This window comes from Maylandia zebra, linkage group LG20 (genome assembly GCF_041146795.1).
Source record: "Maylandia zebra isolate NMK-2024a linkage group LG20, Mzebra_GT3a, whole genome shotgun sequence".
NCBI classification, from domain to species: Eukaryota; Metazoa; Chordata; class Actinopteri; order Cichliformes; family Cichlidae; genus Maylandia; species Maylandia zebra.
Window position 1 is genome coordinate 27,165,878 of NC_135186.1, and position 27,240 is coordinate 27,193,117.

The 27,240-nt window shown below is 38.7% G+C and overlaps 1 protein-coding gene across 3 annotated transcripts in view; it reads left to right on the top strand.

The window, feature by feature from the left end:
* The window catches only part of LOC101471251 (metabotropic glutamate receptor 4), a 202,518-nt gene that overhangs the window by 34,804 nt on the left and 140,474 nt on the right, over positions 1–27,240 (top strand). For all 3 annotated transcript variants that reach the window (XM_014412822.3, XM_014412820.3, XM_014412821.3), the window contains one exon: positions 17,466–18,473. In XM_014412822.3, coding sequence (XP_014268308.1) covers positions 17,940–18,473 — 534 coding nt within the window. In that variant the 5' untranslated portion in view covers positions 17,466–17,939. The remainder of the gene's footprint in view (positions 1–17,465; positions 18,474–27,240) is intronic.

The window sequence follows — 27,240 nt, forward strand, 5'->3', positions numbered from 1 at the left end:
ACTCCATACCTACTGCATGCTAGAATGCACCTTAGTATAGAACCAAAAGTGATTGCAATGACTGCTTTACATTTAGATGCAATAAGGTTTGCATTTGTTAGAAATCTTGCCATTCTGCAAAATACCCGATGACAACAGCAACCCTGTGAAAAAGCTACATGGAATTTTCTGTGTTAAGTTGTTTTACTTTCAAGATTTCACTTTCAAATGTAATAGGAGCAAGAGCTACGGTGCCAGTGAGGCCGCCCGGTGACCAATAGATAAAACTCTGAGTGTACCGAGCAGAATCCAGCTGTCACTGTGTGCAAGTGTGAGAGTGTGCTGCAGCATAGCTAAAAAAAAAAAAAAAAAGCATACATACTCATCTAACCTGCAAACTGAGAAAATAGAGGTACATGTGCAGTAAAATGTGATACTGAAATCTTTTTTTCATTATAAAAACATGCTGTGGGTGCTGATAGACTTCAAGTCCAAATGTGTAGCACATCAGACTGAAAGTGAAGTAAAGTTAGATTTGTGCTCAGCTTTTAAGACTGTGATTAGGTTTCTGGAGTACCTACTTGTTTATTTAACTTTATAAAGCAATACATCCATAACTCAGTACACTACTTAATTTGATATTTTAGCCAAGCCACCCTTTCCTCAGTCTCGACTTAGGGTACGTGATTACTATGAATACAAATCATCTTCATAATCCAACAGGGATAAAAACATAATTGTTATTGTCTTCTTCATATTTAATTAGAGGAACACTTTAATTGTTCCTCGGTGAGATACTCAGAAAAACAGCTTTTAAAAAGACCTAATAAAAAACGTGGACAAGATTTGGTAAATGTTTGAGAGCAAAGTCAGAAAAAGTGCTTCTTAAATCCTGCATTAATTTGAATACTCGTCTCTTCCAATGTGAAAAAATGAAAGTACTTGTTTCAAGTGTCATCATTCCACTCTCGAACAGCTTATCTCCTGAATAAGTCGACTGCAACATTAGACCAATAAGCAGCTGTGTAATGAATCTATTTAAAACCACCTGAGATTAGCCCTTAGGCAGCACCTGATGGGTTTAGTGATCAGCTTTTGTTTCCTCATCAAGAGCCAAAAGATCAGTGCATCACAAGGAGACAAATAGTGCTCCCGTGCTAATCGTCACTCCTGTTTCACATCCAGTATTCAGCTGTCCCATATTCCACAGAGATACTCAGACAAATCTTTTGCATGATTACTTTATGGATCAAAGTCTATCTCAAAGGTTTCTTCAGAGAAAATCCCAATTGCACAATCAGACACCTATTTCTGTCGAGGAGCCTGAAGTTAATGACCGTTTCTCATCTGGGCATCTCCCTGTTTTCCTCTGGCGTTGAGGGTGAATGCTTAATCTTCAGTGGAAGCTGTCAGAACATGATGAATGCCAGCACTAGACCGGCTCTCAAAACTTGCATTAATTTTTAACCACAGTTACTGAAACAAAAAAAATTAAATCAGCTATGTAAGATCACTGCAGAGGTGCACACGAGGCCTGGAAACCTGCACAGGTTTTTGTTGAAACTGTGTTTTGGCGCTTTTGTGCACAGCAGGGTGATTTTTTGGGGACTGTTAACATCTACCGCAAAAAATATTTTGCTTTGATCTCCAAGCAGAGATGGCAGTGATGTGGGGTTGCTCTCCTGCCCAACTCTGGTTCGCAATCAGTGATCAACTACTTTGTTTAAAAAAAATAACAAGACACATGAAAAGAACAATTATGAGGTCCCACGCTTCACTTAAAGCACGGTCTTAAAACAAAGTGAGCTTGGTTTGTACTAAGCTTTGCTACAAAGAGCGGTTCATATTCTCCAACTATCTACTGATAGTTCAGCGAAAGAGACTGAAGGGAGGGATAAAGACGAGTAAAGACAGAACAGGGAAGGGTGAATTATTAATTACTTGTATTCAATTGTAAAACCCCAGGATGCACAGAGGATGCCTGTAAATACAGATGCTGCATAGAGAGAGAGAGGGGTTGGGGGGGGGAAGAAGAATCACAGCATTTCAAAATTTAAGTCTGTCAAATTTTCAGGTGGCTTCTTTTATCCTTGGGAAAATGATGTTTGTGAGAGAAAGACCTTGAAGTTCAGACATGTGGATTTAACTGTGTCGAGACTATACAGGAAGAATATGTTTCCTGCTGAAAGCTACAGAGGAGGCACAAGGCCGTGCCTAGGGTGCTGTAGTGGTACTGTGTATTGACATGGAAGACATACTTACTATTCTATTGCAGTCAGTGGGGGAGTACAGTGAGTCATCTCATTTCAGGCTTTGTTATGGAAAATGACTCTGACAAACTAGAGCAGGCACATAAAGAACATCTTGGAATGTTTGTTAGTGACTTTCTTGTACTTTTAATTTAAAGAAAAGTGAAATCCTGAGATCTGCACACTTAGCTACTGGCCTAAAACCACAATTATTTGTAAGATGTTAAAATATGCACAGTAGTAACAACAAATAGTGATTTGCATTGCTTATGCACCTGTTAAATAATTTCTTGATTCACTGTTGCTTGAACATTTAATTTGCTATTATAATCTTAAAATATGGGCAAATGTTTACATTTCAAATTTACCATTTAATAATTAATGGCAAACACCTGCCCTGTGGGCAATTTTTGCCAAGCCATGTTTTAAAACATAGATTTATGTTGATCATATTATTATTTTTACATTTAAATACATTAATTATACATTATATTTGAATTATATCACTATTTATTATATATTTACTATTTAGTATACAGTGATATAAAAAATTCCTCTTCACCCCTGCGGTCGGTCTGTTCTTCCACCTGAGGGTCCTGCGCAGTATCTTTGCTGTTCCAAAGACTGCGCTCTTCTAGACAGAGATCTCGGATGTTGTTGCTGGGATCTGCTGGAGCCACTCACCTCGCTTGGGAGACACTGCACCTAGCGCTCCGATTACCTCTGGGACCACTTCACCCTCCACAACTTCTCGTGTTCCTTCTTCCTGATGTTGCTGTCATTCCGTATCGCTTGTCTATCACTACAGCCATCTTCATCTGCTTGTCCACCACTACCATGTTCTGTTGGTTAGCCATGACCAGTTTGTCCGTCTGTATCTGGAAGTCCTACAGGATCTTAGCACGATCATTCTGGACCAGCCTAGGGGGCATCTCCCATTTTGACCTGGGGACTTCCAGGCCATATTCAGCACAGATGTTCCTGCATACTATGCCGGACCACTTGGTTATGGCGTTCCACGTATGTCCTACCTGGTAGCATCTTGCACTTTGCTGTTATGTGCTGGGGCTTCTTTACACAGCTTACATCTCGGGTCTTGCCTGGTTTGGTAGATCCCAGCTTCTATGGATCTTGTGCTCAGAGCTTGTTCCTCTTTCTGTGTTCCTGTGCTGCCATGATTAGATTATGATATGTGTGTGTGTGTTTCTTTGTCTTCTTAGCATTACACTAAAAAGTGTGCAGCAAAGTTTGGGTTTTTTTTACAAAGAAAAATGTACATATACTTGTAAAGTACTCATCATGTCAGGTAAAAGCTCTGTTTCAGTAAAAATTTATCAAAATTGTTATCTTAAGGTATTTGTTGTCATACATCTTAAGTCATTTTAGTGTTATATTCAGCAGTCTCACTGCAAAACTGCAAGGCTTAGTTTACTCTAAGTGTGGATTTAATGTTCGATTTGTTGCTGGATAAACCATTTGCTGCGTTTCATTGCCCTTCTCTTTTACCATATTTCATATCTTTGTCCACTCTATTAGCATAAAAAAGGCAGAAAATGGCAAAACAAAAAGAAACACACACTGCCTACTAATTAATACTGGTATTCAGCACTTGGAACTTGTGTGATTGATGGACAGCTGGACAGGCCATCATCATCTCATTTGGAGTTTAACACATCCAGTCCTTGTACCTCACTACTAATTCTTAGCTTACTGTAAGAAGGTCCCCACCCCCAAATAGTCAGAGCCACTACTTTTCAGTCCTCAAACAGCCCCAGTAGGAGAACAGGTCAGAGGCTTCTAAAGGCAGCAGGATCACAGTGGACAGGCCCTGTAGCAAAGCTTGGGGCAACTGTCACAAAGCCATGTGTTAGACCAGCTCTAAGAGATATATGTATGCATTATGACTGACTTCAGTTCTCCTTGAATTTAAAAGCAGCTGTAAGGTCAAATTTTAGGTTTTGAGTTCACAGCTAAGGCAAGTCAAGGCAAATCTCCAGTCCTGTTTCATGAAAATTGGGAATCTCTCTACAGTAACTGCAAAAAAAATGTAATGCACTGATTTCGAAATAATGTATCTAATTTAAATAGTACAAGAACAAGAGTTTAATGCTTAAACTGAGATATATATATACCCCTTTAGAAGCATTGAATACTGCTTTCAAACAAATCACTTAAGATTTAAAAAAGGGAAGAGAAAATTGTCATAGGTATACCAGCACAGATTAAGCAATTACAGAATGTTAAAATTTCTCTTAGTCCTTTGTTAGTTTGTTTGTGTCTCTGTTGGGTGATACACAAATACTTTCTTCAAGCTACTGAAATATTCATTTGCCTGTATCTGAGCTTGGCTATACCTAGTTACTGGTTTGCAAGACACCATCTGTTAAATATCACAGAAAACTGCTTGGAACAGGGGAAAAAGTGTCAGATTTTAATAAATTGCTCTGCCAACCCAATTACCAATGATGCAAAGCTTACAACCTAATACCCTTTGATTCGCTGTTTGTGTTCCTGTATTCTATCCTCAATCCCGCTCCTCTTGGCAGTGTCATAACACGCTCTTTCAGCCACACTCCAGCTGCCCAGCATGCACATCTGACAAGGAGATGGGTAAAAAAAAAATCACTTTTATAAAATCTTTAGTCTGGGGATTAAATCCGTGTCATCAGACCAAAGGCTGACGGGATACCCTTTGAAGCTGGATAGATCCCTCTAAGAAGAGATGAATGGCAAAATAGAAGAGATTTCAGTGTTGGCAAATAGCATTAAACAAACTGGGCTTTGCTTCTTCTTCTTCTTTTCTTCTTTTTTTTTTTAGTAATAATGCCACTAAAAAGTAAAAATGACAGCGTGAGGAAGAGAGTGTACCTAAGAGGGTATATGGTTTTTAATGATAGGGACCCTTCAGGAGTGCCAACAAGTATGTAGCCTGATGTGCCAAAAGTCCAACATCAAAGATTGTCCAACACACAGTGGAGTTAGTGTGCTGCAACTAATCGTGCGCATTCTCTAAGAATCACGTCTGCAGAAGCCTGACTAAAGGAAATTATATTAGAAGAAATACGCAGTGATATAAACACAACTTCTTTATTTTCATTACAGCCGTGTTGCATGGATTGTATTCTTGTTCCAGCACTTACTGACTCTTCGAAGTTGAAGGTGGATGTGTGGGATAGTAGGCATACAAAAGGCAGGGCCGTGCATACCAGAGTTTTTCTAGGGAATTTTCTCTCCAGCCCAAAATGAAACGGTCAAGGAGTTAAGGTAGCAGAGTTAAGGTAGAGAAAGCGCTCATGGTAACTGGTATGTGGGGCTGATATTTTGTGAATGCTTTGTGCTACTGTGATACACCAAATATCTTTCTGAAATCAATTTTGTCTTTAGCACAAATGGTAACCAAGTTAGTGAAAGAGCGCTTGGGTTGCTGTCTGTAGCTAAGGGAGCTTTTTACAATTTTTTTTGAGGTTATTTACTGCTGAGATGTGATAGACAGAGCTGGTATAGCTGCTATATCTTTGTATTTAAATTATTAGCTTTATCATAAAGATAAGCATGAGAGGGAAACAGCTAACCCGGGTCTTTCCAAACATAACAAAAACAGCATAGAAGTCCCTCTAAAGCCCACGTTTTTATAATTCATAGAATGATTATAATAGTAATAATGATGTAAATGCAAAACTGAAAATTGCTGTTTAACAAGGAAGTATTCAGGTGTTAAAGTGGGCGGGAATTATCCTGAATGGTTTTCTGGCATCCTCAGTTTATAAGCATTTAAATCCAATAGGCAGGTTAATACATATTACTATGAATGAGTTCATATTTCATGATGGCATGGCCCACTTACACCTTCAACACATTACTTGTTTTTTGTTTGTTTTTTTATAAAAAATAAAAGTAAACAAAAACAAACAGGAAACAGAATATTCGAGGACAAAACTGCATACAGTGGGGCAAAAAAGTATTTAGTCAGCCACCGATTGTGCAAGTTCCCCCACCTAAAATGATGACAGAGGTCAGTAATTTGCACCAGAGGTACACTTCAACTGTGAGAGACAGAATGTGAAAAAAAAATCCATGAATCCACATGGTAGGATTTGTAAAGAATTTATTGGTAAATCAGGGTGGAAAATAAGTATTTGGTCAATAACAAAAATACAACTCAATACTTTGTAACATAACCTTTGTTGGCAATAACAGAGGTCAAACGTTTACTATAGGTCTTTACCAGGTTTGCACACACAATAGCTGGTATTTTGGCCCATTCCTCCATGCAGATCTTCTCGAGAGCAGTGATGTTTTGGGGCTGTCGCCGAGCAACACGGACTTTCAACTCCCGCCACAGATTTTCTATGGGGTTGAGGTCTGGAGACTGGCTAGGCCACTCCAGGACTTTCAAATGCTTCTTACGGAGCCACTCCTTTGTTGCCCGGGCGGTGTGTTTTGGATCATTGTCATGTTGGAAGACCCAGCCTCGTTTCATCTTCAAAGTTCTCACTGATGGAAGGAGGTTTTGGCTCAAAATCTCACGATACATGGCCCCATTCATTCTGTCCTTAACACGGATCAGTCGTCCTGTCCCCTTGGCAGAAAAACAGCCCCATAGCATGATGTTTCCACCCCCATGCTTCACAGTAGGTATGGTGTTCTTGGGATGCAACTCAGTATTCTTCTTCCTCCAAACACAACGAGTTGAGTTTATACCAAAAAGTTCTACTTTGGTTTCATCTGACCACATGACATTCTCCCAATCCTCTGCTGTATCATCCATGTGCTCTCTGGCAAACTTCAGACGGGCCTGGACATGCACTGGCTTCAGCAGCGGAACATGTCTGGCACTGCGGGATTTGATTCCCTGCCGTTGTAGTGTGTTACTGATGGTGACCTTTGTTACTTTGGTCCCAGCTCTCTGCAGGTCATTCACCAGGTCCCCCCGTGTGGTTCTGGGATCTTTGCTCACCGTTCTCATGATCATTTTGACCCCACGGGATGAGACCTTGCGTGGAGCCCCAGATCGAGGGAGATTATCAGTGGTCTTGTATGTCTTCCATTTTCTGATGATTGCTCCCACAGTTGATTTTTTCACACCAAGCTGCTTGCCTATTGTAGATTCACTCTTCCCAGTCTGGTGCAGGTCTACAATACTTTTCCTGGTGTCCTTCGAAAGCTCTTTGGTCTTGGCCATGGCGGAGTTTGGAGTCTGACTGTTTGAGGCTGTGGACAGGTGTCTTTTATACAGATGATGAGTTCAAACAGGTGCCATTCATACAGGTAACGAGTGGGGGACAGAAAAGCTTCTTACAGAAGACGTTACAGGTCTGTGAGAGCCAGAGATTTTCCTTGTTTGAGGTGACCAAATACTTATTTTCCACCCTAATTTACGAATAAATTCTTTACAAATCCTACCATGTGGATTCATGGATTTTTTTTTCACATTCTGTCTCTCACAGTTGAAGTGTACCTCTGGTGCAAATTACTGACCTCTGTCATCATTTTAAGTGGGGGAACTTGCACAATCGGTGGCTGACTAAATACTTTTTTGCCCCACTGTAGGTCACAAAACACAGCAAGCATTTCAGATGAAACTATAACACTTAAAAAAATCAATTACAGCCATAAAAGCCAGTTGTTTGTGAAAAGGAAACAGTACAACTTTAAACCACAGTACAAAGCCAGAAATTAAAATTCATGACAGTTCAGCCGAGGTTCCTCCACTGAGGACAAATCAAACCAGAGCATCAATACGTTGTTCTGCACACTGGAGAAAATGTGTTTTTACGGTTGTGCTACTGTGACCTGCTGACACTTATTCAAATCAGTCAGGGTGTAGTCTATTTGGCCTTGCTAGCATCCCACACACTGTGCAGTGACAGAGTTAGAGAGCTACATAGACTACAAGTGCCAGATATTACACTGAATGCCATTGAGCAAGAAAAATCATTAAAATCTCAGGTTATTTGGCCAAAGCACTGAGAGCACTTCTTAAAGCAAAGAGGTTGCATGAAGTATTAGGTTGCTATCATAAATATGAGGTATTTAAGTCTTACAATGCAGTCTCCAAATGTTGGCATATATTCAGGGAGTGGAATAAATGTATTTACTACATTTTAGTGTCTGCCATTGTTTGCTTCACATGGAATATGTTGCAGCACATAAGCCAATGTTCCATCCTGTCACATGCAGCCTGTGCCATTTTTAGAGCCAAACGTAAATGGTGTGGAAACCACACCCATCTGGCACGAAGCATAATTGTGCCAGTTAGGTTTGGAGCTCATCCTACATTTCCTCAAATAAATCATATATCAGAAAGTGATGCAAGATTATTTCCACCACAGCAGCACCAGTGAAAATGGGGTCCAGGTGTTCCACAGTGAAATCATGGCAGGGATGCAGAGCTGTTCCTTGTTGAATGGGTGAAGCGCTGATTGCTTGTGTCTTTTTAAACCAGGAATTATAAGGACAACCTTGGTTTAAAGAATACGGCACAAATGACAAGGTTCTAACAGCTGAAGGAAAAAAGCAGTAAGCCACCAGCCTCCTGTCCTGATTCCCCCGTTGAACACTGAAACCTCATTTTAACTGTGACTTTCACCTGATGGATCATACATAACTTTTGGCTGTAAAAATTTCGGAGAGCTTAAAATGCTTTTGTTTATCCTTTATCTTTTTCAACTATGATGTTGCCTTTGAGTCCCCCTGGAACAGTCAGCTCCCCTCTGCATCCCACGCCTGTATGTAAAGAAATGCACAGGAGAAGTGACTGGTGTTCTCATGATAAAAATTCCACTTTAACCATTCGAGCATGCCTCAACATTGAAACCCTCTTTGACAGGGTGGCAGCAAGCAGAGGGATGCAGTATTCATAGCTTCTGTCTCCGGGAGCGCAGATAAACCCAGGCTATACTTAGAAGCTCAATGTGTGATTTGAAATATGTGATTCCTCACAAATACGTCTTTGCCCTCCTATTGTTGCCACAGAAGGAGGTACATTTGGAGCATTTGCTTTTGGTGACAAAACTCTCTCGTCTGCACACTCTGAAATGTGCTCAGCTCTGTTAGCCAGCTATTACTTGACTATTAGGGTGCTGCTCTTGGGGAGAGATTTATTGGATTCAGACAGCGCTTAACATGGCAGCTGCCAGAGTCTTCCTTCATTTGATTACTATGTAGCAGACACAAGAAATGTTTCATTTCAGATGAAACTATAACACTTAAAACACAACACCAATTTCTTTTTGTCATCAAGACAAAAAGAAATTGGCCGGTTAGCTTAGTTTTTAGCTTTTTCGCTGTCATCTAATTTCCACTTTGGGCAGGAGAAAGAATGTTAATGTACTAACTACCAAAAAGGCTTAGACTGAGTCCTTACTGAGAACAATATATTTCAAATTTAGCTTTTTTTCTGTCTCTTATTCATCTCGCCCTGAATGAATAGTGCATTGATCTGCAGCACTAGTGTCACAGCTTTCCTTATCTATAAGTTCAATCACTTGTGCTCATTCTCACTTGGTTAAAGATCACTTTTGAAGTGGGATGCATTATAGCACAGTGATTTTATAGATTGCTTTGCGAGTTGCTATTTGAGAGTGTCTGCACCCTTGTTTTGAGTAAATCGAGTTAAGCTGCAGTTAAATCTTCATACTGTCCAGTCCTTCTGTCTGTCTCGTTTAGCACATTAAGGACATTCTGACTCAAGCACTTACAAAATGCCGCGCTTAGCTCCTCAACAGGAAAGCTCAAAGGCTGCTTTTTGTCTGTTGATGTTGTAAACTGCAGCGTGTCATGAAAAATTAGTTCAAGCAAAATGGGACACACACAAAGCCTCAGCTGGCTCTTATACACACATTTCTTATCTTTCCTTCTCTTGAAGAAAAATCTGTTTTGAATTAGATATAACTGAAACACAAGGACAAAGTCTTATCATTTCTATACGACTACAATCCCGCCAGGATTAATTGCTCATGTGTGTGTGTGTGTGTTGAGCTTTGAAGAATTTGGTCATGAATAATTCAGATTTTACATACATGACATGGCTTAAAATGACATGTACGAGAAATTGCATCTTGTAACCCATTTAAGTATAAAGGGTATTTAACTACTGCAGTGCTACAACTGACAAACAGTTTAATTCGGGGATCCTCTTTAGGGATCGTCTTGATTTTCAGAGACAGCAAAGAGGTTCTAGCTGAGAGAAGGATATTACTCACTTTTTTCAGACCAGACCAGAGCTTTTTGTGTGTGAGTGTCTACATGCAGTCTGCACTGATGTGTAAATGTATAAATAAATAAATCACATTTGGGATCATTTTCATAACAAAGAGGCTATTTTGCCAGATCAGTGCAGTAGAAACAGGAAAGAAATAGACCTGTGAATCTTAAACCTCATTATTATCCAACTATGACCTCTTTAAAGAATTGTTGTGTCCCGTTCTGCATTTTTCCTGTTAGATGTTCTCCACAGATCTCCACATCTTCCCTTTTACCCCAGGACAGCAACATAGACTGTTTATTAATGGAATCTGCATATTGCATGGAGAAAGTGTTAATGAGCGAGCGTGAATCGGTGAATCTCCAGCTCTGTTGGAGTGAGCTAATGGACAGTACCCTGGAGAGGGGTAAGGAGGTAGTGGAGCAAAGGGGAATTAGCTTTGAGGTGGGTGTCTGATGTCTGTTATAAAGAGGGAATGAATGCAGATAGCCTACTATATAAAGTTACAATGCATGTAATGAAGCTTCGTGCTTGCTTCCCTCTGCTTTCTAGTTCTTTCAAGCACTTTCTATGGCCCTGCACTCTTGTACCCTTGTTTTTGTCTTCTTCCTTCAATGACTCATCTTCCAGGGAAAATTTCACTCTGAATTAATGTGACACTTATTCAAATTATGATGCACCTGTAGAGATTTGTGTAACATTTTCCACAAAGGTTATTCTGTACTCTTACTAGGAAACTAGTTATGCTCTATCTGTCCCATCATCTTGCACAGAGGTTTTCAAACTGTGAAGCAGAGTTAGGGGGGTGGGGAGTCAAGCGGGGATACTGCGTGAGAAGAAAGACAATTAAGGTATTAAAACCCATAATGCCCAATGGCCACAATTTGAGTCAGTGTCGGCTCCTTCTCAGAGTCACAATTTATAAAATCGAAACACATGGACACGATACACGTATTTTTAGGTTCTGAAAAGAAAAGAACAGAAAAACTTTATTTACTGTGTACAGCAGCTTTTAACAAGGGGATACTGAGTATTTTTGTGCAAGAGTAAAATGGCACAAAGAAGTAAACTCAGCACAAGACAATACAATCAATTTTCTTTTTTTTTTATGAGACTATTTAACAAGTCCTTTCTAACACGCGCCTCTTATCATAGATTGAGGTGTAAATAAACTAGTTTCATCATGAAAACCATAACTAATGAGATTTTGTTTTTAGAAGATCAGTTTTTACTCTGCTCTGCAAAAGCAGAGGCTGTTTTTCTGCCAGTGCCTTTATTGTCAAAAAACAATAGGTATTAGAGGCTGACGTCAATAATCATTAGGCTCATGTTTATTTTGTACAGTTTTTCAGCAGAAACTAATGTAGAAAATGTTAGTGTCATAAAAGAGTGAGGAAGAGAGAGAGCTAAAGAAATTCTCTCCTCTAATGGACTCCTGTTGAAAAGACGATTAAAAACCTAAAAACAGCTTTCAAACGCTTCGTCGCAAGAAGCTAAATTCCTACATGTTTTGAAGGAAACATAAGGTGGAACAGATTATGTTTTGTAAAAGAGGAAAGCTTTCGAATATGTACCTAGGAAGTTGCAAAAATTGTTTCGTACCAAAGGTATGAGTCAAATAGTCCAGTCTAATATCCACCATTATTTGAAATTATAATTGCGCTTTGGTACTAGCAGCCCTTTGGTAGGAGTAGAATAAGATTGTGGTGTAGTTCAATATAGTAGATGTAACCTTAACAATAGTGCCTAAAAAAATCACAGATGTAACTCTAGAGCCAACTTATAGACATGATTCTCAAAGTCTTTGGGCTTTATATGTCTTCCATCCATCCCAACCAGCTCCTTATAATTTGTGGTTCAAAGAGGAAGGACTTTAATCACTTCTAGTGTAAAAATGTTGCCTCTGAAAATAAGCGAGCAAGTGATAACATTTGTCACCAGCGAAAATGTGAAAACAATCCTTCTCAAGCAGCCACATTTATATGCACAGTTGAAAAACATTACTGTAAAAAACACAGTTGAGATGATGTAAATAGGTATAAACAAAGGGCTCGAAAAAAACACTTTGAGCAAACCAGCCCACAGACATGCAGAGAGTGTGACGTTCTCCATTCTGAGGACTTTATCGCTACTCTCGGCTGTGATCATATTGGTCTTTGGGCCTAAGTATCTCCTCTGCTGAAGCATAACGGCCAAAACAGAAGTTCCACGTTGGATTAGGATATCACTGTCAGGCAGTGCCCAGTACAGCTTTGACAGACCTATTAGCAGGTTGCATGTTTTTGTGAGGCTTCGCAGTTACAACTGAATGCAAAATTGAGCCTGTGTCTCGCTGCATTTCTTTTGAGCTTTATAGGATGTTCAAAGAAGCTGAACAATAGTAAAACTGGAGATCATTATTTAATTAAAAGGCCATGCAACACAAACTCAAGACATGTGACAAGTTCACCAGCGGCAGTGGTTTTTCAGCTATTATGAATAGCTGAAATGTTATTCACACGATGTGAAAGCTGCATTTTAACTGTGAATGTGGTTTCGGGGTGGGAAGGTGCGGCTGTGTGTGGCTGTTATAATCCTGGTGATGTCTTTTTCTTGTATAAAGTGCGAAGTGAAACTCAAACTACGGCTAATGCCAGACTTGGTTTAAAAATTAGACAAACAAAGATCTTTTTATAGCAAGGCATTTGCTGATTTGGCTGCACTTCCTCAAACAGTCTGGCTCAGTGGGAGTTTGCTTGTCAGTCTGGCTTTGTCGTGGCTGGCAAGTAGCCAACGGCTGATTCAAAATTTTGAATTGCTGTTGACAATCTTTGATCGTTTGGCCATTTGTACTTTTCCAAACTATTTCTGAGACAGTGTATACGAGTCCCTCCGTTTTAGTATTTAATCCTTTTGCAGCTCTTCATTACTTAAATCAAGAGCAACTCAGTTCCCTGACATTTGCTGCATAACAAATGTCAGTAAAATTCAACCACTAAAAACGAAATAAATAAATAAATATGTGACATCATCAAATAGTCCTAAGTGTCATTTGATGCCAGCCAAAATCTATAATTTTGTAATGACTTGAAAACGAAACGACTTGAAAACAAAAAATGATAACCCTTTCCATTACCTTTACTAACCCTAAAGCCAATTTAAAAACAATAAAACTTTGGAAGTTAGGGTTTAAATTGTTTTGAAATTATTGCTTTATTTATAATAATGTGCAATAGTCTTGAGTTACCCCTCATTTCATTATTCTTTGATTCTATGAACCAGACTTTCTTTTAATTATTAAAGTGATCCTGATCTTACTGGCAGCCTGTAATCTATTTCCATTTCTTTTGTTGAAATGGCAAAAACAGTATTTTTGCACTAACAAGATGATTCCTAAAGAGCTATTGGATAAAAGCTTGGCATATTTTCGCATGGTGGGCACTGTCTTCTTAAAAGGTTTGAGGTAACTAGCTACGGGAAGGAGAAAAGAAAGAAGTTGTAGGCCAAAAAATAACTATCTACAACAGATGAACAGTATCTGACAGTCATGTTCTTAAGAATCAGGAAAAAGAAAATCCAGCAATGACCTGCCACATGAGCTGAGAGATGCATTTGGCTCTTCAGTTGACCCATCTATCATCAGAAATGGTCTCAGAGGAACGCTGGCTAACAAGAGTCCAGTCTTAAGGAAGTGAAACAGGCAGATTAAATTGAAGTAAGCCATATAAAACATCAATTGCACTAAAATTACTAAAAATAATTACATTTTTTCTTCAGATCATTGTAAGTGTGTATAGAGGAGTACAGCAGTGAGTAAAACACAGTGGCGACTCTGTCATGGTTTGGGGCTGCATTTCATTTGGTGGTGTTGTGCATCATGTCAGAAGTGATGGAATTATGAGTGCAGAAAAGTTAGATTTCAGTCAAGCAGTACCAGTGGAAAGTGTCGGACTGGCAACAGCTTCATTTGTCAGGATGAAAATATTCCTGAACACATTGTCAGTGCAGTAAGAGCATACCTGGATAGAAAAGCAAATAGTGTAACACTGTCAGTCATGGACTGGCCTCCCCAGAGTCCAAACCTTAACATTGTTGAAACAGCGTGGGATCATCTTGACAGAGATTGAAACAAAAGGCAGCCAACATTCAAAGAAGAGCTTTGAATGTCCTTCAAGAAGCTTAGGGAACTATTCCTGAAGAAATTACAAGCCTGCCAAAGAGGTTTCAGGCTGTGCTGAAGAATAAAGGTGATCATACCAAGTACTAACTTTCAAACTTGTTAGAATTGAACAAACCCTGTATTTCCAGGTATGTTTGCACATTTCAATAAAACACTGCACCCATTTCCCATTTTCCTAGCAAAATATAAAGAAATGAGGGGTGACTTCTGCACAGTACATTGCACATTTCACAAAGCTTCATTGTCTTTTGAATTGGAGACACACTTCAGTAAATACTGTCTACAAATTAGTCTATAGAAATGTGTAATTCCATTTAAGTGAAACTTTTACTGGAGTAAAACCTTAGCCCTGTCAGCTGTCAGTGTGGTAATGCTTACAGCAGCAGGGGACTCTGGTTGAGTGCAGAGGAAACCACAGCTCCTCCTCATAGCAGTGAGGGGAGACAGTCGCTATGTGGATTCTGCATTTTACCCCCAACTCATACTCTGAGCAGACAGCTGATGTTTTTCTGCTCTGCCCATCTGGGCCTTGTGACTAAACATCTGGTAAAGCTGCCACTGTGTATGCCGTGTTCCAGAGTGATGACAGTGAAGGTACTGCTGTCCACCTCTTCTAAAAAGATCTTGAGAGGTAGGCAGGACTTCATCTTCACATGTCAAGGCTTATTCTTAGAATGTGACTCAATTACCAGAGTATTGTCCAGCTCTCAAGGCATTTATCTGGTTGTTTTGTGGAGAGGTGCACTGTAATTATCTTGATTGTGGCTGCTTAGTGTGTAATCAAAATGATAATTGGATGGGCTGATTTAAAATAAGACGTTCCCAGCCTGGAGCTTTTGTCCCCACTTTTACAATATAACAAAGATAAATACAGTTGTTGAATTTTGGGCCACCAATGCTTAAAATCTTTTAAAAATTGTCACGATCATGGGTCTCTGACCCAGCGTTTCCAGTTTATATTTTGAGTTCTTAAGTTATTCCTTGAAATATGTTGAGTAATAGGATTATCATTTGGTTGCCTTAAGTTTAGTCTAGCTATGTTTCACTCTTCTGTGTTAGTCTGTCATGTTTCTTGTCTTCTTGTTCATGTTGTCAAGCTTGCGCTATCATGTCTATGTCGTTCCATGCTGTTTCCTGTTTTATTTTGAAAGTCTGTGTCCAACATGGTCAGCTCGTTCTGTCACAGTGTGCCGAAGCAGACTGTATGAATTGTGAATAGTAGACCCAAATACAGACATAAAAGAATGTGGAAGAAAACTTGATATTAATATATTGATATGGCTGATAAAAAGGTGATAAAAATGTGCAAAAAATGCATGTTAATAGTGGTGAAAAAGCAGGCATTACTCCATCATCATTATCCTTACCCCCATTTTAAACTATTCGTCAGGTTACTTTTCCACCCATTTGTCTATTTTCAACTCTTTTCATATTTAAACCCATGTAGCTACCTTTCCCTCTGCCTTCTCTTCGAGGCTTTCCCCCAGAATGGGATGTTTTGCAGTGACTGGTAGGCTTTCATCTATTATGAATGCTATGTTTTAGGATAATCTGTGCAGAATGATATAAATATCTCCTTTTGGTTCCCAGCAGGATGGGAGAGGCAGAACAAGACAGGCCACTGTTCAGCGTTAGCGCTGTATCTTTATAATTTGATATGAAGTCTAAAGTAAAAGAAAGCAACACAAACATGCGACGAGCACAAACAAGGCTGTCTATAATTCACGATACACAGCAAATCTCTTGACTCCTCCACTTCTGAGACAGCTAGCCAAGTTTTTTTTTGCAAAATTAGAGAAAAATGTTAAAATAAAAAACAGCTATTACTACACTACACTTCCATTTGCATTAAAATAACTTCAGATATAACCAATCGGAAGTGATGGTCTGACAGCTGGTGCATTGTAGCGCAACTTTGTGATCCTAAGAGAATTTTTGCCCTTTGTGTCCTCTGTTACAGGCTGAAACACAGCAGGGGGCTGTATGTTAGCATACAAAACCAGCATGAAGGAAAGTCTGACAGATATGTGTGTGTGTGTGATGGTCAATTGAGAGAGAGGGACAACTGCAGGCTTCTCCCACTGTGTCCAGATCCATTGCTCTATTAGTCTGGCGCTGTGGAGGAAGCCAGTTGTCTTTGAAAGAATATACAAGGACACACACAGACACAAACATACACACATATATAAATAGAGTACAGCTGATACAAAGGATTGGAAAGGCTATGAGGGATAAGATGTGCAAAGAGTGAATAAGTTCACAAGTCAAAGAAAGTGGTTTTTGATTTTCAGAATCATGTGCTCTTAATTTGCTAGCGTGTTTCATAACCTTTGGTATAACGCTCTGGAGACGATCTACATGAAGAGAGCAGTGTGCCGTTATAAAGCCTATGGAACACTGCCAACCAGGAGCAAATCAGTTATGCTCAAGGCACATAGAAATAATTCATTGCAGTACTCTGAAAGCAGTTGAGGCATGGGTGCAACACAGAATAGATTTCCTGTGTATAGTGCTGGGTTCTGGTATTATTTCTGCTTGAATCTAAGAATCGACAAACTAGACTAGAGCTTTGGCTGTCCAAAGCTAGCATTATGTGCCCCTTTGAATATGATGTCAATTAAAAAAGCATGCGTGACATTGCAGCTTCTCTAACACACACTAACCATCAAGTGTGCCTTTTCTAGGAGATTCTACAAAGAGAAAACCTTAACATTGACTGACACTAATAAAAGGCCAAACCCTGCATAAAGCCATCTTTATTGAAATTTAATGACTGAGATTCCATTCCATCTTTCATTTCCTTTTATTTCCAAAAGTGGCTTTTCCTGCTCTTTTCTTCAGGGCCTCTGACACCTCTTCTCTCTCTTTGCAGGCACCCACTGTGGAGCCCACTGGCTGGCCTTGTAACTTTCTGCCTGTTTGACACACCAAGAGGAAAGCTAAATGCACCTGAGTGATTCTGGAGAACCAGAGAAGAGAGGCAAGCTTCCCACCTTTGTTCTTGCCTTATGAGAGCTGCTCTCTGTGGACTCCACCTCAGAACACTCTGTACTGTTTAGTTACTGCATGTATCCACAACTCTAAGGTGCAGGAAAAGTGAGTGAAACACAAAGAGGAAAGAAGAAAGGGTAAGAGATAAAGAGAGCACAGCTGCATAATTAGTATTAGCGAATTTGTTGCAGAGCTAGAAACCATGAGAAGAGACTTCTGAAGACAACCGTGCTCTGAAAAATATTGCGGCTAAACCTTCAGGACATTTGTATGTGTGTGCGGGTATATGTGTGCACACCTCTTTCATTTTCAAAGGACTTGAATTTGTATTTGGATGCGGGTTTAGCCTTTCATTATGACTCTGCAAAGAGGCTTTGAGAGAGCATGGATTGGCTGCCACAAAGGTGTCTGCTGCTGGGTGTTGCTGCTGGCTTGTTATGTCTTGATCTCCTTGGCTGCCAAACCGAAAATGCCGGGCCATACACACCTAAACTCAATACGTATTGATGGGGACATATCCCTAGGTGGGCTGTTTCCGGTGCACGCGAGAGGAAATGACGGCAAAGCTTGTGGAGAGCTGAAGAAGGAGAAAGGAATCCATAGGCTGGAGGCCATGTTATTTGCCCTGGATCGTATCAATAATGACAATGAGCTGCTGCCTAATATCACTCTGGGGGCACGCATACTGGACACCTGCTCACGGGACACCCACGCTCTGGAACAGTCACTGACATTTGTTCAGGCACTGATTGAGAAAGACTCAACTGATGTCAAATGTCTCAGCGGAGGGCCGCCCATCATCACTAAGCCCGAGAGAGTGGTGGGAGTAATTGGTGCATCTGCCAGCTCCGTGTCAATCATGGTAGCCAACATTTTGCGTCTCTTCAAGGTCAGTTTGCTCTTCAGTATATACTTCCTATTTTCCTTTTTCTAATCATGTTTGGAAAGTGCTTTTTACATGGAACACCTCAAAACATATCCTGTGCAGCAAACTTAAATTCACTAGACTTTCAATGAAAAACAGTATAACCAATATTACACCACATCAGCATCACCACACTGTAAATATAGTATAAAAAAGTAAACACAACCTCTCCGAGGCCATGTTCCTCCTGCTTTCCTATATGTCTTTTCTTCACAAGTCTAACTGACATCAGTTTCAAACATTTTCCTACTGTCCAGAAAATTAGGCGCTAATCATTATACCATAATTCTGCTCACTGATGACATTAATTTGCCAATAGTCGTCAGTCAGCCCTCTTCTAATTAATTCAGGGAAGCCATGCATGGCATCGTGAGCTCCCTGCACTACTATTGGACATAGAGTATAAAATGAGACTCTGCATTTTTTTGGGTTAACAGATGTGAAATGTGCGAATGAGAACAAAACATAAACAATATTTGACAAAGTTTATATAATACCTGCTTAATGCTGTCAAACCAAACTACAGGCGACATCCAAACTAATGAGCATAAGGACTGTGTCTTTGTTTTAGACTTGGTAGCAGTGAGAAAACAGTGGTTATGCATTGAAACCCTCAGTCTATGAAGACAAGTGAGGATCTCTAATTAGTTATTCATGAATTCACTAACTAACAATTTGCAAGTCAATCTGTATGAATGTAACTGTCTGAGGACTGAACATATACTATATGAGGGGCTTACTTTTCCTCTTCCTTTTATCCTTTAAGCTTTAAGAGACTATTGAGGAGCAGAGAAGATAGTTAGAGCTTCCACTGTTGTTCAAATTATAGGTAATACTTTAGATAGCCTTTGTGATATTTACACAGACTTTATCTGTTAAAAGAAGATCAGGTCAGTAACACCTGCTGTGACACTGATTTAACTTCTTTTAAGTTCTACCAGCCAGCCGCTAAGGTCAACGAATGTCTCAACAGAAAGAGTAGAAAGGTACATAGTACAATATTCCATCCTAAAGAAGCCTGATTGGTGTCAAAGAATGAGACTCCAAATTCTCCAAAGTACTGGAGTGACTTCTTCTTTTTCTGGTGCCATGCTAAAATCTGTCACAAAACCTTGTAATTATTGTACCCACTGAGCAATATGAAGTTGGTGACACAGCTCACACAGGAACTGTGTTACTGCACAGCAAGGCAGAGGAAAGCAGTCAACACAGCTTGGTGAGTACAAAGCCCCAACAGCCTACGACATGTGTCAACATCAGTTCAGCCTGTACAGGACTCCATTTTTTACGAGTCGATATGAGATGTTACCACAGCGCTCGTCATCATCTTTTCTGCTCAAGCCAAAACATAACAACTATGAGACATTTCTTAGCAGAGAGCACAAACACTGAAAAGCAAGAGCTGAAATACACCAACACATGCACCTTTAAACTTCATGCAGAGGGCAAGATGGCAAGCACAAAGACACCAGACGCAGTTTTCAAGACGTGGCTAAGATGTGTATCCAGGGAGGCCAAAAAGCCTCCAATGACTGCTGCACCTCATGCTGCTCTACAGCTCTCCAATAGCAAATTTCCCACCAAACAAGGCTGCCAGGACTCCTTGTGGAGGGCGCACGAACGGCCAGAGGAGGGCCTGTCCACTCACAGGCTTGTGAGACATCTTCACACAGCTAATTGGCAAGCTTGTGTTTGGACAGGAGTTTGCCAGTGAGATGTTGTGTGTTCCAAATTGCATGCCAAATCCTGTTGTGGGAATAAATTATTTTGCCTTTTCCTTTTTTCCTCCTCTAAAGGGCATAGAGCTGCACCATCCAAAACACAGTGTTCTTGGGCAAAGAGTTTCCTCTGAGTGTAGTGCAACTCATATTTTTGATAGGTCTTGGATGGGCTGGGGTGGACAAATTATTTACCCTAGAGGCTCAAGCCAGAATAAGCAGCAATCCTTTTTGACGGACAATGGCCTTAAAGGTATCTGCCCAGTGGGCTCGAACAGCCTCCTTGACAGGGCCTTGAGAATGACTTGGCAAATCCCTCTAAGGGGCAGAGGAGAACACTACAGAATGCTGCTAGTGCACTTCAAGTAGCAAACACTATACAATATTTCAAGAGATGGCTGATAAAAACAACCTTTTTACAGAAAAATCATTGCAAAGATAATAAGACATACACTTTGATATTTGAAAAAGACAAACACGTCTATAACAAAGGCAGCTGGAAACAGAGCAGTGGACATATTACAGAGTTTGTATATTGTATTTTACTGTATTTTCCTACACAAGGAAGTTATCTTTAAATGCTCACACAAGCACTGAATGGCCAAATCCACTTTTATGTGCATTCCTAGAATCTCCAGTCTGTCCTTGACATGGTGCATGTAATGTGAGGTATTGGGAGCAGCTATCAGCTGAGCATGTTATGTATATCACAGTGCTGACGCTGAATTACCATGACCTACTCTAGTGCAGCTCTCTGTTATGGCAGTAGAACTAAATGGGAAGAGAGAAAGCTTTTAGGTAATGGAACACATGTGAATGCGTCAGCCTTCAATAGTCATCGACTAACAGGCAAAAAAAACAAGGAGGTCTTCTATCATTGCATTTCCTGCTTTATTTAAAAAAAAAAAACATGGGAAGTAAACAGGCTGATCATAGGGCTGCTACTTCATAGAAAAGGAAACAGAGTGCAGATAAGTAACGAATTGATTGATTTGATTTGTTTGTAATCCTTTTACATGTTGGATCATCTCTGATCAATTATAGGGACAATTATTACTATTATTATTATTTTTGTATTCACCTTAAATATGGCAGATAGTTAAGCACACTGAAAGACAGTCTGGAAAATAGGCACTGATCAGTGTGACTGAATTAGAAATATATATATCTATATATAGCTATATAGATATATATAACAGACACAACAGGTAAATATGGTTTTCCCCTTGGGTTGTGTTTCTGTCTTTGATGATGCTTATCCCCCCACCAAATGCTTTATAGGAGCTGCAAAAAAGAAAAAAAAGAAAAGTTAGTTTCAATAATAGTGGCAAAGCTTCTTAAGGTTTTTTGTTAAATATATTCCTGTGTATAGTATTTCAAATATATATTGTTGAAAACTGGGAAGACTTAAAAGCCTTTAATCAACTTATCTTCTATTTTGTACTTGACAGGCGGAACAAATTTTTATGAATCATACTGATAGAGAAACAGGAAGCCATGGAAATGTGATTTGTAGGGGGCCCAGAAGTGGCCCCAGGTGAAAAAAAATAACACAGGGTTTAATATTTTGAAAAAATATTAACACTACACCAGATCACAAAATGGTTTTGCATATATACTCATGTGTCTCTCTCTCTCTCTTTCTCGATATATATATATATATATATATATATATATATATATATATATATATATATATATAAAATTATTTTTTTTTAATTAATTTATTTATTTAGGATTCAATGTTTGTGTTTAATACTTAAATGATTTTAGCAGGATGTTCCTATTTTGCTTAGGTTCGCTCCATCATATCCACCATCCTCTTTAATACTCCCCTGCAGTATATTACTTGATTCCTCTGTTAACTGATGGTTAGCTAAATATAGCAAGTTATAGTATAATAAAACAGTTGATCTGAATTTTAGTGTATTTGTCTGCGTAAATAATACAGGTGTACCTTGCTCCAAGGTACTACTACTGTGGCTAAAAAAAGAAAAGAAAAAAGAACCTATAATGTTTAGAGCCCCTACCATGCTTTAAGGCAAAGTACAGCAATTTAAGAAACACTGGTTTTCATGTTCTCGTAGTGCCAGTGGAAAAGAAAACCCCTAAAAAATAATCTCATTGCCTGAAAGTTGTTCAAAGGCATTGTGTGGGACATGCAGGCAATAATTAATTAAGGCAGATGTGGACAAATCAGTTTGTGGGATTGTAGTTAAAAACAGGTGCAGAAACAGTATGTATGTAACATGTAACAACATGTATGTATGCCATAGGCTGGTTGTTCTATTAAAAACCTGCAACTATAAACTTTCATCATAGCTTTTTCGAACAAATACTATTTGCATTTTAAACTGTTGAAAATCAGGGTGTAAAAGTTATTGAGGTCCATCGGAAGCCACTCTCTTTCTTCCTTTAAGGATATAGACTACTGGTAAGTAAAGCTAACGTATTACTTTCGCACAGCACTGCTCGTCACATTCAGACTGTTTTTCTCCATCATTAACGTCACATAAAAACACAAGTGGGGCTCCTTTGTGTGGTAAGGAAGGTTCCACATCACCATTTCTGCTGACAAACACTCGGTGTAGCTTCTTTCAGCTTATGTCTTTTATGTTCACCTGAGAGGTTGGGCTGAAGCTGAATGATGATGCTGATGAGTCCCTTTGACCTCCAGTACATTGTACATTGGTGTATGAGTGATCATTTCAGAAGCTACTTTCAGCTTTATGTGTAACTCAAGTTATTTCATTGCGTTCTCCTAATAATTTGATTGACAGGGCACACAAATGAAAGAATGCAAACTCAACATATTGGAACCAGTGCTGCTTGCAATCTTGATCACTGCAATTGTTTCTCAGCTCGTTGCTTATGGGTTTTTCCTTATCCTCCTTAGTGGAGGAGTGGCTGAGGGTGTAGTGTTTGCTCAGCACTTCAGAGCAGCCAGGATTCCGTCCCCATGGTGCTCCATGAATATTTTACTATATTGTTACGTAATTTACGCCCAGGGATTGGGGTTGAAAGCTCTCTCTATTCATTCCCTCATCACTGGGTCTAGCTCTTGGTGTGTTTTCATTTTTCGGGTCTTTATATTACCATATAAGCAGGAGCAAAGTGCACCAGCACTTGAAATAATTAGTGGTTGGTTGCTTATGATACTCAAGATAGACTGTGTGTAATTAAAGCCCCAGGCTTTTAATTGTATCTCTTATACATCATGGAAAACAGCCCCACTGACTGGCTTGAGGAATATAGTTGCTGCAGTCAGAGAGTGCAGGAGCATGCACCTTGTTTCACGTATAGAAGCTGACTTGCTGAGACAATCATAAGCTTTTAGACAAAGAGGGGGAAGCTTGGGCAACTTCTGCACAGCAGCTCTCTAAATTAGGTACAAGCAAGCACAGTCAGTCTGGAGTACTTTCCAATAGATTTTTGTTTGAATGGATATGATTTAAAATACATGAATAGATTAAATAAGGCGGGCGGCGGGGTTGCTATATATGTTCATAACTCTATAAAATATAATGTTGTAACAACTATGTCTATGGCTATTGATGGAATTTTGGAATGTTTGACTATTGAGATTATGAATGAAAAAAAGAGAAATGTTATAATAAGTTGCATATATCGGACACCCAGTTCAAGTATTGACACTTTTAATGAATGGATAGAAAAAACGTTTGCTTCGGTGAACCAAAAATTACTATTTATCTGTGGTGATTTTAACATTGATTTGCTAAATCCAACAAGGTTAAAAGCCATTGATGACTTTACTGACACAATGTACAGCTTATCACTATATCCAACAATAACAAAGCCAAGCAGAATAACATCACATAGCGCCACTATTATTGACAATATTTTTTACTAATGTCATGGATTTCCAAATTAATAGTGGCCTGCTTGTCTGTGATATAACTGACCACTTACCAGTTTTTACTTTGTGTGACTGTGATTTAAAAAAAATAGATACCAAGATCATGATAGCAAAGTGAACAATAAATGAAGAAGCAATTCATGCCTTCAATTTCGATTTAGCACAACAAGATTGGAGTTCGGTGTATGAAGAGTCAGATGTGGACAAGGCTTATGATACTTTTCTAGATATTTTTACTATGTGGTACAATAAACATTGTCCTGTAAACGAACACATGACAAAGAAAAAAAAGATAAAAAGTCCTTGGCTCACAAAAGGAATTATTAATGCTTGCAAAAAGAAAAACAATCTGTATAAACAGTTTATCAAAGTAAAAACAAAAGAAGTGGAACAAAGATATAAAGTATATAGAAATAAATTGACTGATATTATAAGAACGAGCAAACAACTTTATTATAGAAGAAGATTATATGAAAATAAAAACAATATAAAAGGAACTTGGGATGTGTTAAACAACTTAATTAAACAAGGATCTTCTGGAACATCATATCCTGAATATTTTACTGATGCAAATGGTGAAAATCACAACATGAGTAATATTGTCGATGGGTTCAATAAATTCTTCATAAATGTTGGCCCAGAACTAGCAGCGGACATCCCGTGTCATAAAAATGAAAATATCAGTAATATAAAATCAAATCCCTTTTCACTGTTCCTCTCAGCTACAAATGAGCAAGAAGTAATAAATATCACATTAAAATGTAAAAGTAAGTCTTCAATGGATTATCATGACATAAATATGTCTGTAGTTAAACAGGTTATTCTGAATATTGCTAGTCCCTTAACATATATCTGTAATTTATCATTTCAGTCCGGTTGTTTTCCAAAAAAAATGAAAATTGCAAAAGTAATACCACTATATAAAAGTAATGACAAACACAGTTTTACCAATTATAGGCCTATTTCTCTACTGCCTCAATTCTCAAAAGTTCTAGAAAAACTTTTTAATTCAAGATTAGAAAAATTCCTTGAAAAACATCAAATAATAAATGTTGGTCAGTATGGTTTCAGAACGCAAAGAACCACTTCAATGGCGATAATTGAGGCAGTAGAAGAAATTACTGATACACTGGATAAAAATAAATATGCAGTTGCTATTTTTGTTGATCTCAAAAAGGCCTTCGACACAATCAATCACTCAATTTTACTGGATAAATTGGAAAGATATGGTATTCGAGGGAAAGCTGGTAACTGGTTAAAAAGTTACCTAACGGGTCGGGAACAATATGTTAGCATAGGGCATTACCATTCAGAGAAACTTGGTATTACATGTGGTGTTCCCCAAGGGTCAGTGTTGGGACCAAAACTTTTCAATGTATACATAAATGATATTTTTGATGTTTCTCAAGTACTTAAACTCATACTGTTCGCAGATGACACCAACATATTTTTCAGTAGCGATGATTATACTGATCTTGTAATGACCGTAAACAGGGAGCTAAAATTAATAAAAAAATGGATGGACATAAATAAATTATCATTAAATATAAATAAAACTAAAGCAATGTTTTTTGGTAATTTAAAATATAATATAGAATTACCAATTATCATTGAAGGTGTACCAATTGATAATGTGAGTGAAAACAAATTTTTGGGAGTTATAATTGATAACAAAATTTCATGGAAACCCCACGTCAGACACATAAAAACCAAAATTTCTAGAAGCCTCGCAGTTTTGAACAAAGTGAAACAATTCCTTGATAAAGATGCACTTCGTACTCTGTACTGTACCCTGGTTCTTCCATATCTTACATATTGTGTGGAAGTGTGGGGAAATACATATAAAAATACAACTAATCCATTAGTCACAGTACAGAAACGAGCACTGCGTATTATTCACAAGGCTGGTTATCTAGATCATACTCACAAATTCTTTCTTCAGGCAAAGTTACTTAAATTCCAGGATCTGGTTAATTACAATACATCCATAATTTTTTATAAAGCTTTTACTAAACTTTTACCGGAAAATTTACAAACTAGATTTGAAATTCGAGAAAAGGTTTATAATGTGAGAGGCTTTGGAGAATTCAAATTACCCAGAACTCGAACAACCCGTAAAGGCTTTTGTGTGTCTGTATGTGGTGTGAAAATCTGGAACAGTCTGAATTTACAATTGAAACAATGCAAAAATATTCATAGATTTAAATTTCTCTACAAACAGTTGGTCTGGTCACAGTATACTCAATGATGGGTTTTAGTGTGCTCTGTAATGTCTGTCCTCTTACCATTGCTGGTATGGATTCCAAAATAAAAAAAAAAATAAATAAAGTGTGCGTATGTATGTACATATATGTACTTGTGTGTGTAGATATATATGTATGTATATGTATGTGTGTTTGTTACTTGTAGTTATTACTGCCTGTTACCTGTGGTAATGCAATTTATAATTTATATATTCTGTATTCAGTTATGAAGGCTCTAATTGTTGGTTGCGAGCTGCCGCTTAGATGGTTGTATGTGCCCGGAGCTGTTGATGGGTCTGTATGCAATGATGGGCGTAGCTGCGGGAAGTTTATTGTTTTTTTTGTTGATGAGTGAGTATAGGGGTGGGATTTAATAAGTTTTCTTCGTCCCACTCCTTTTTCAGGCAATTTTTGTTTTTTGTTTTGTGTATTTTATGTTCAATATAGGTATTTGTTGTGCCTGAAAATGAATAAATAAATGAATGAAATGAATGAATGAATGGTGGAGATGTGAGTTTGGAACAGTGGAGACAGATGGAAGGAAGAGAGCAGAGGCGTTAGCTGTGTATACTGCGAAAGCAGCTCAAAGAAGAAGGTTATCTACTGACAGGTGACAAATCAAGGGAATAACCGGAATCCTTGACCCTTTTAGTGAGGGGATCTGATGATTTTTATATTGTGTGGGGCATTTTCCTTGAATAGTTTGAATCACCATAAATCAGTTTAAACCGACGGATCATTGCTATTTGTTGAGTTATTGGGAAGTATCATTAAGGGAGTGACCTTTGTCAGTATAACTATGACCCAATCCATAGAATGCACAGGTGTCACTAAATGGTTTACTGATGGGAAATGCTTTTCACCAGTTTCTTAGAAAGCACTCTTCACCATCA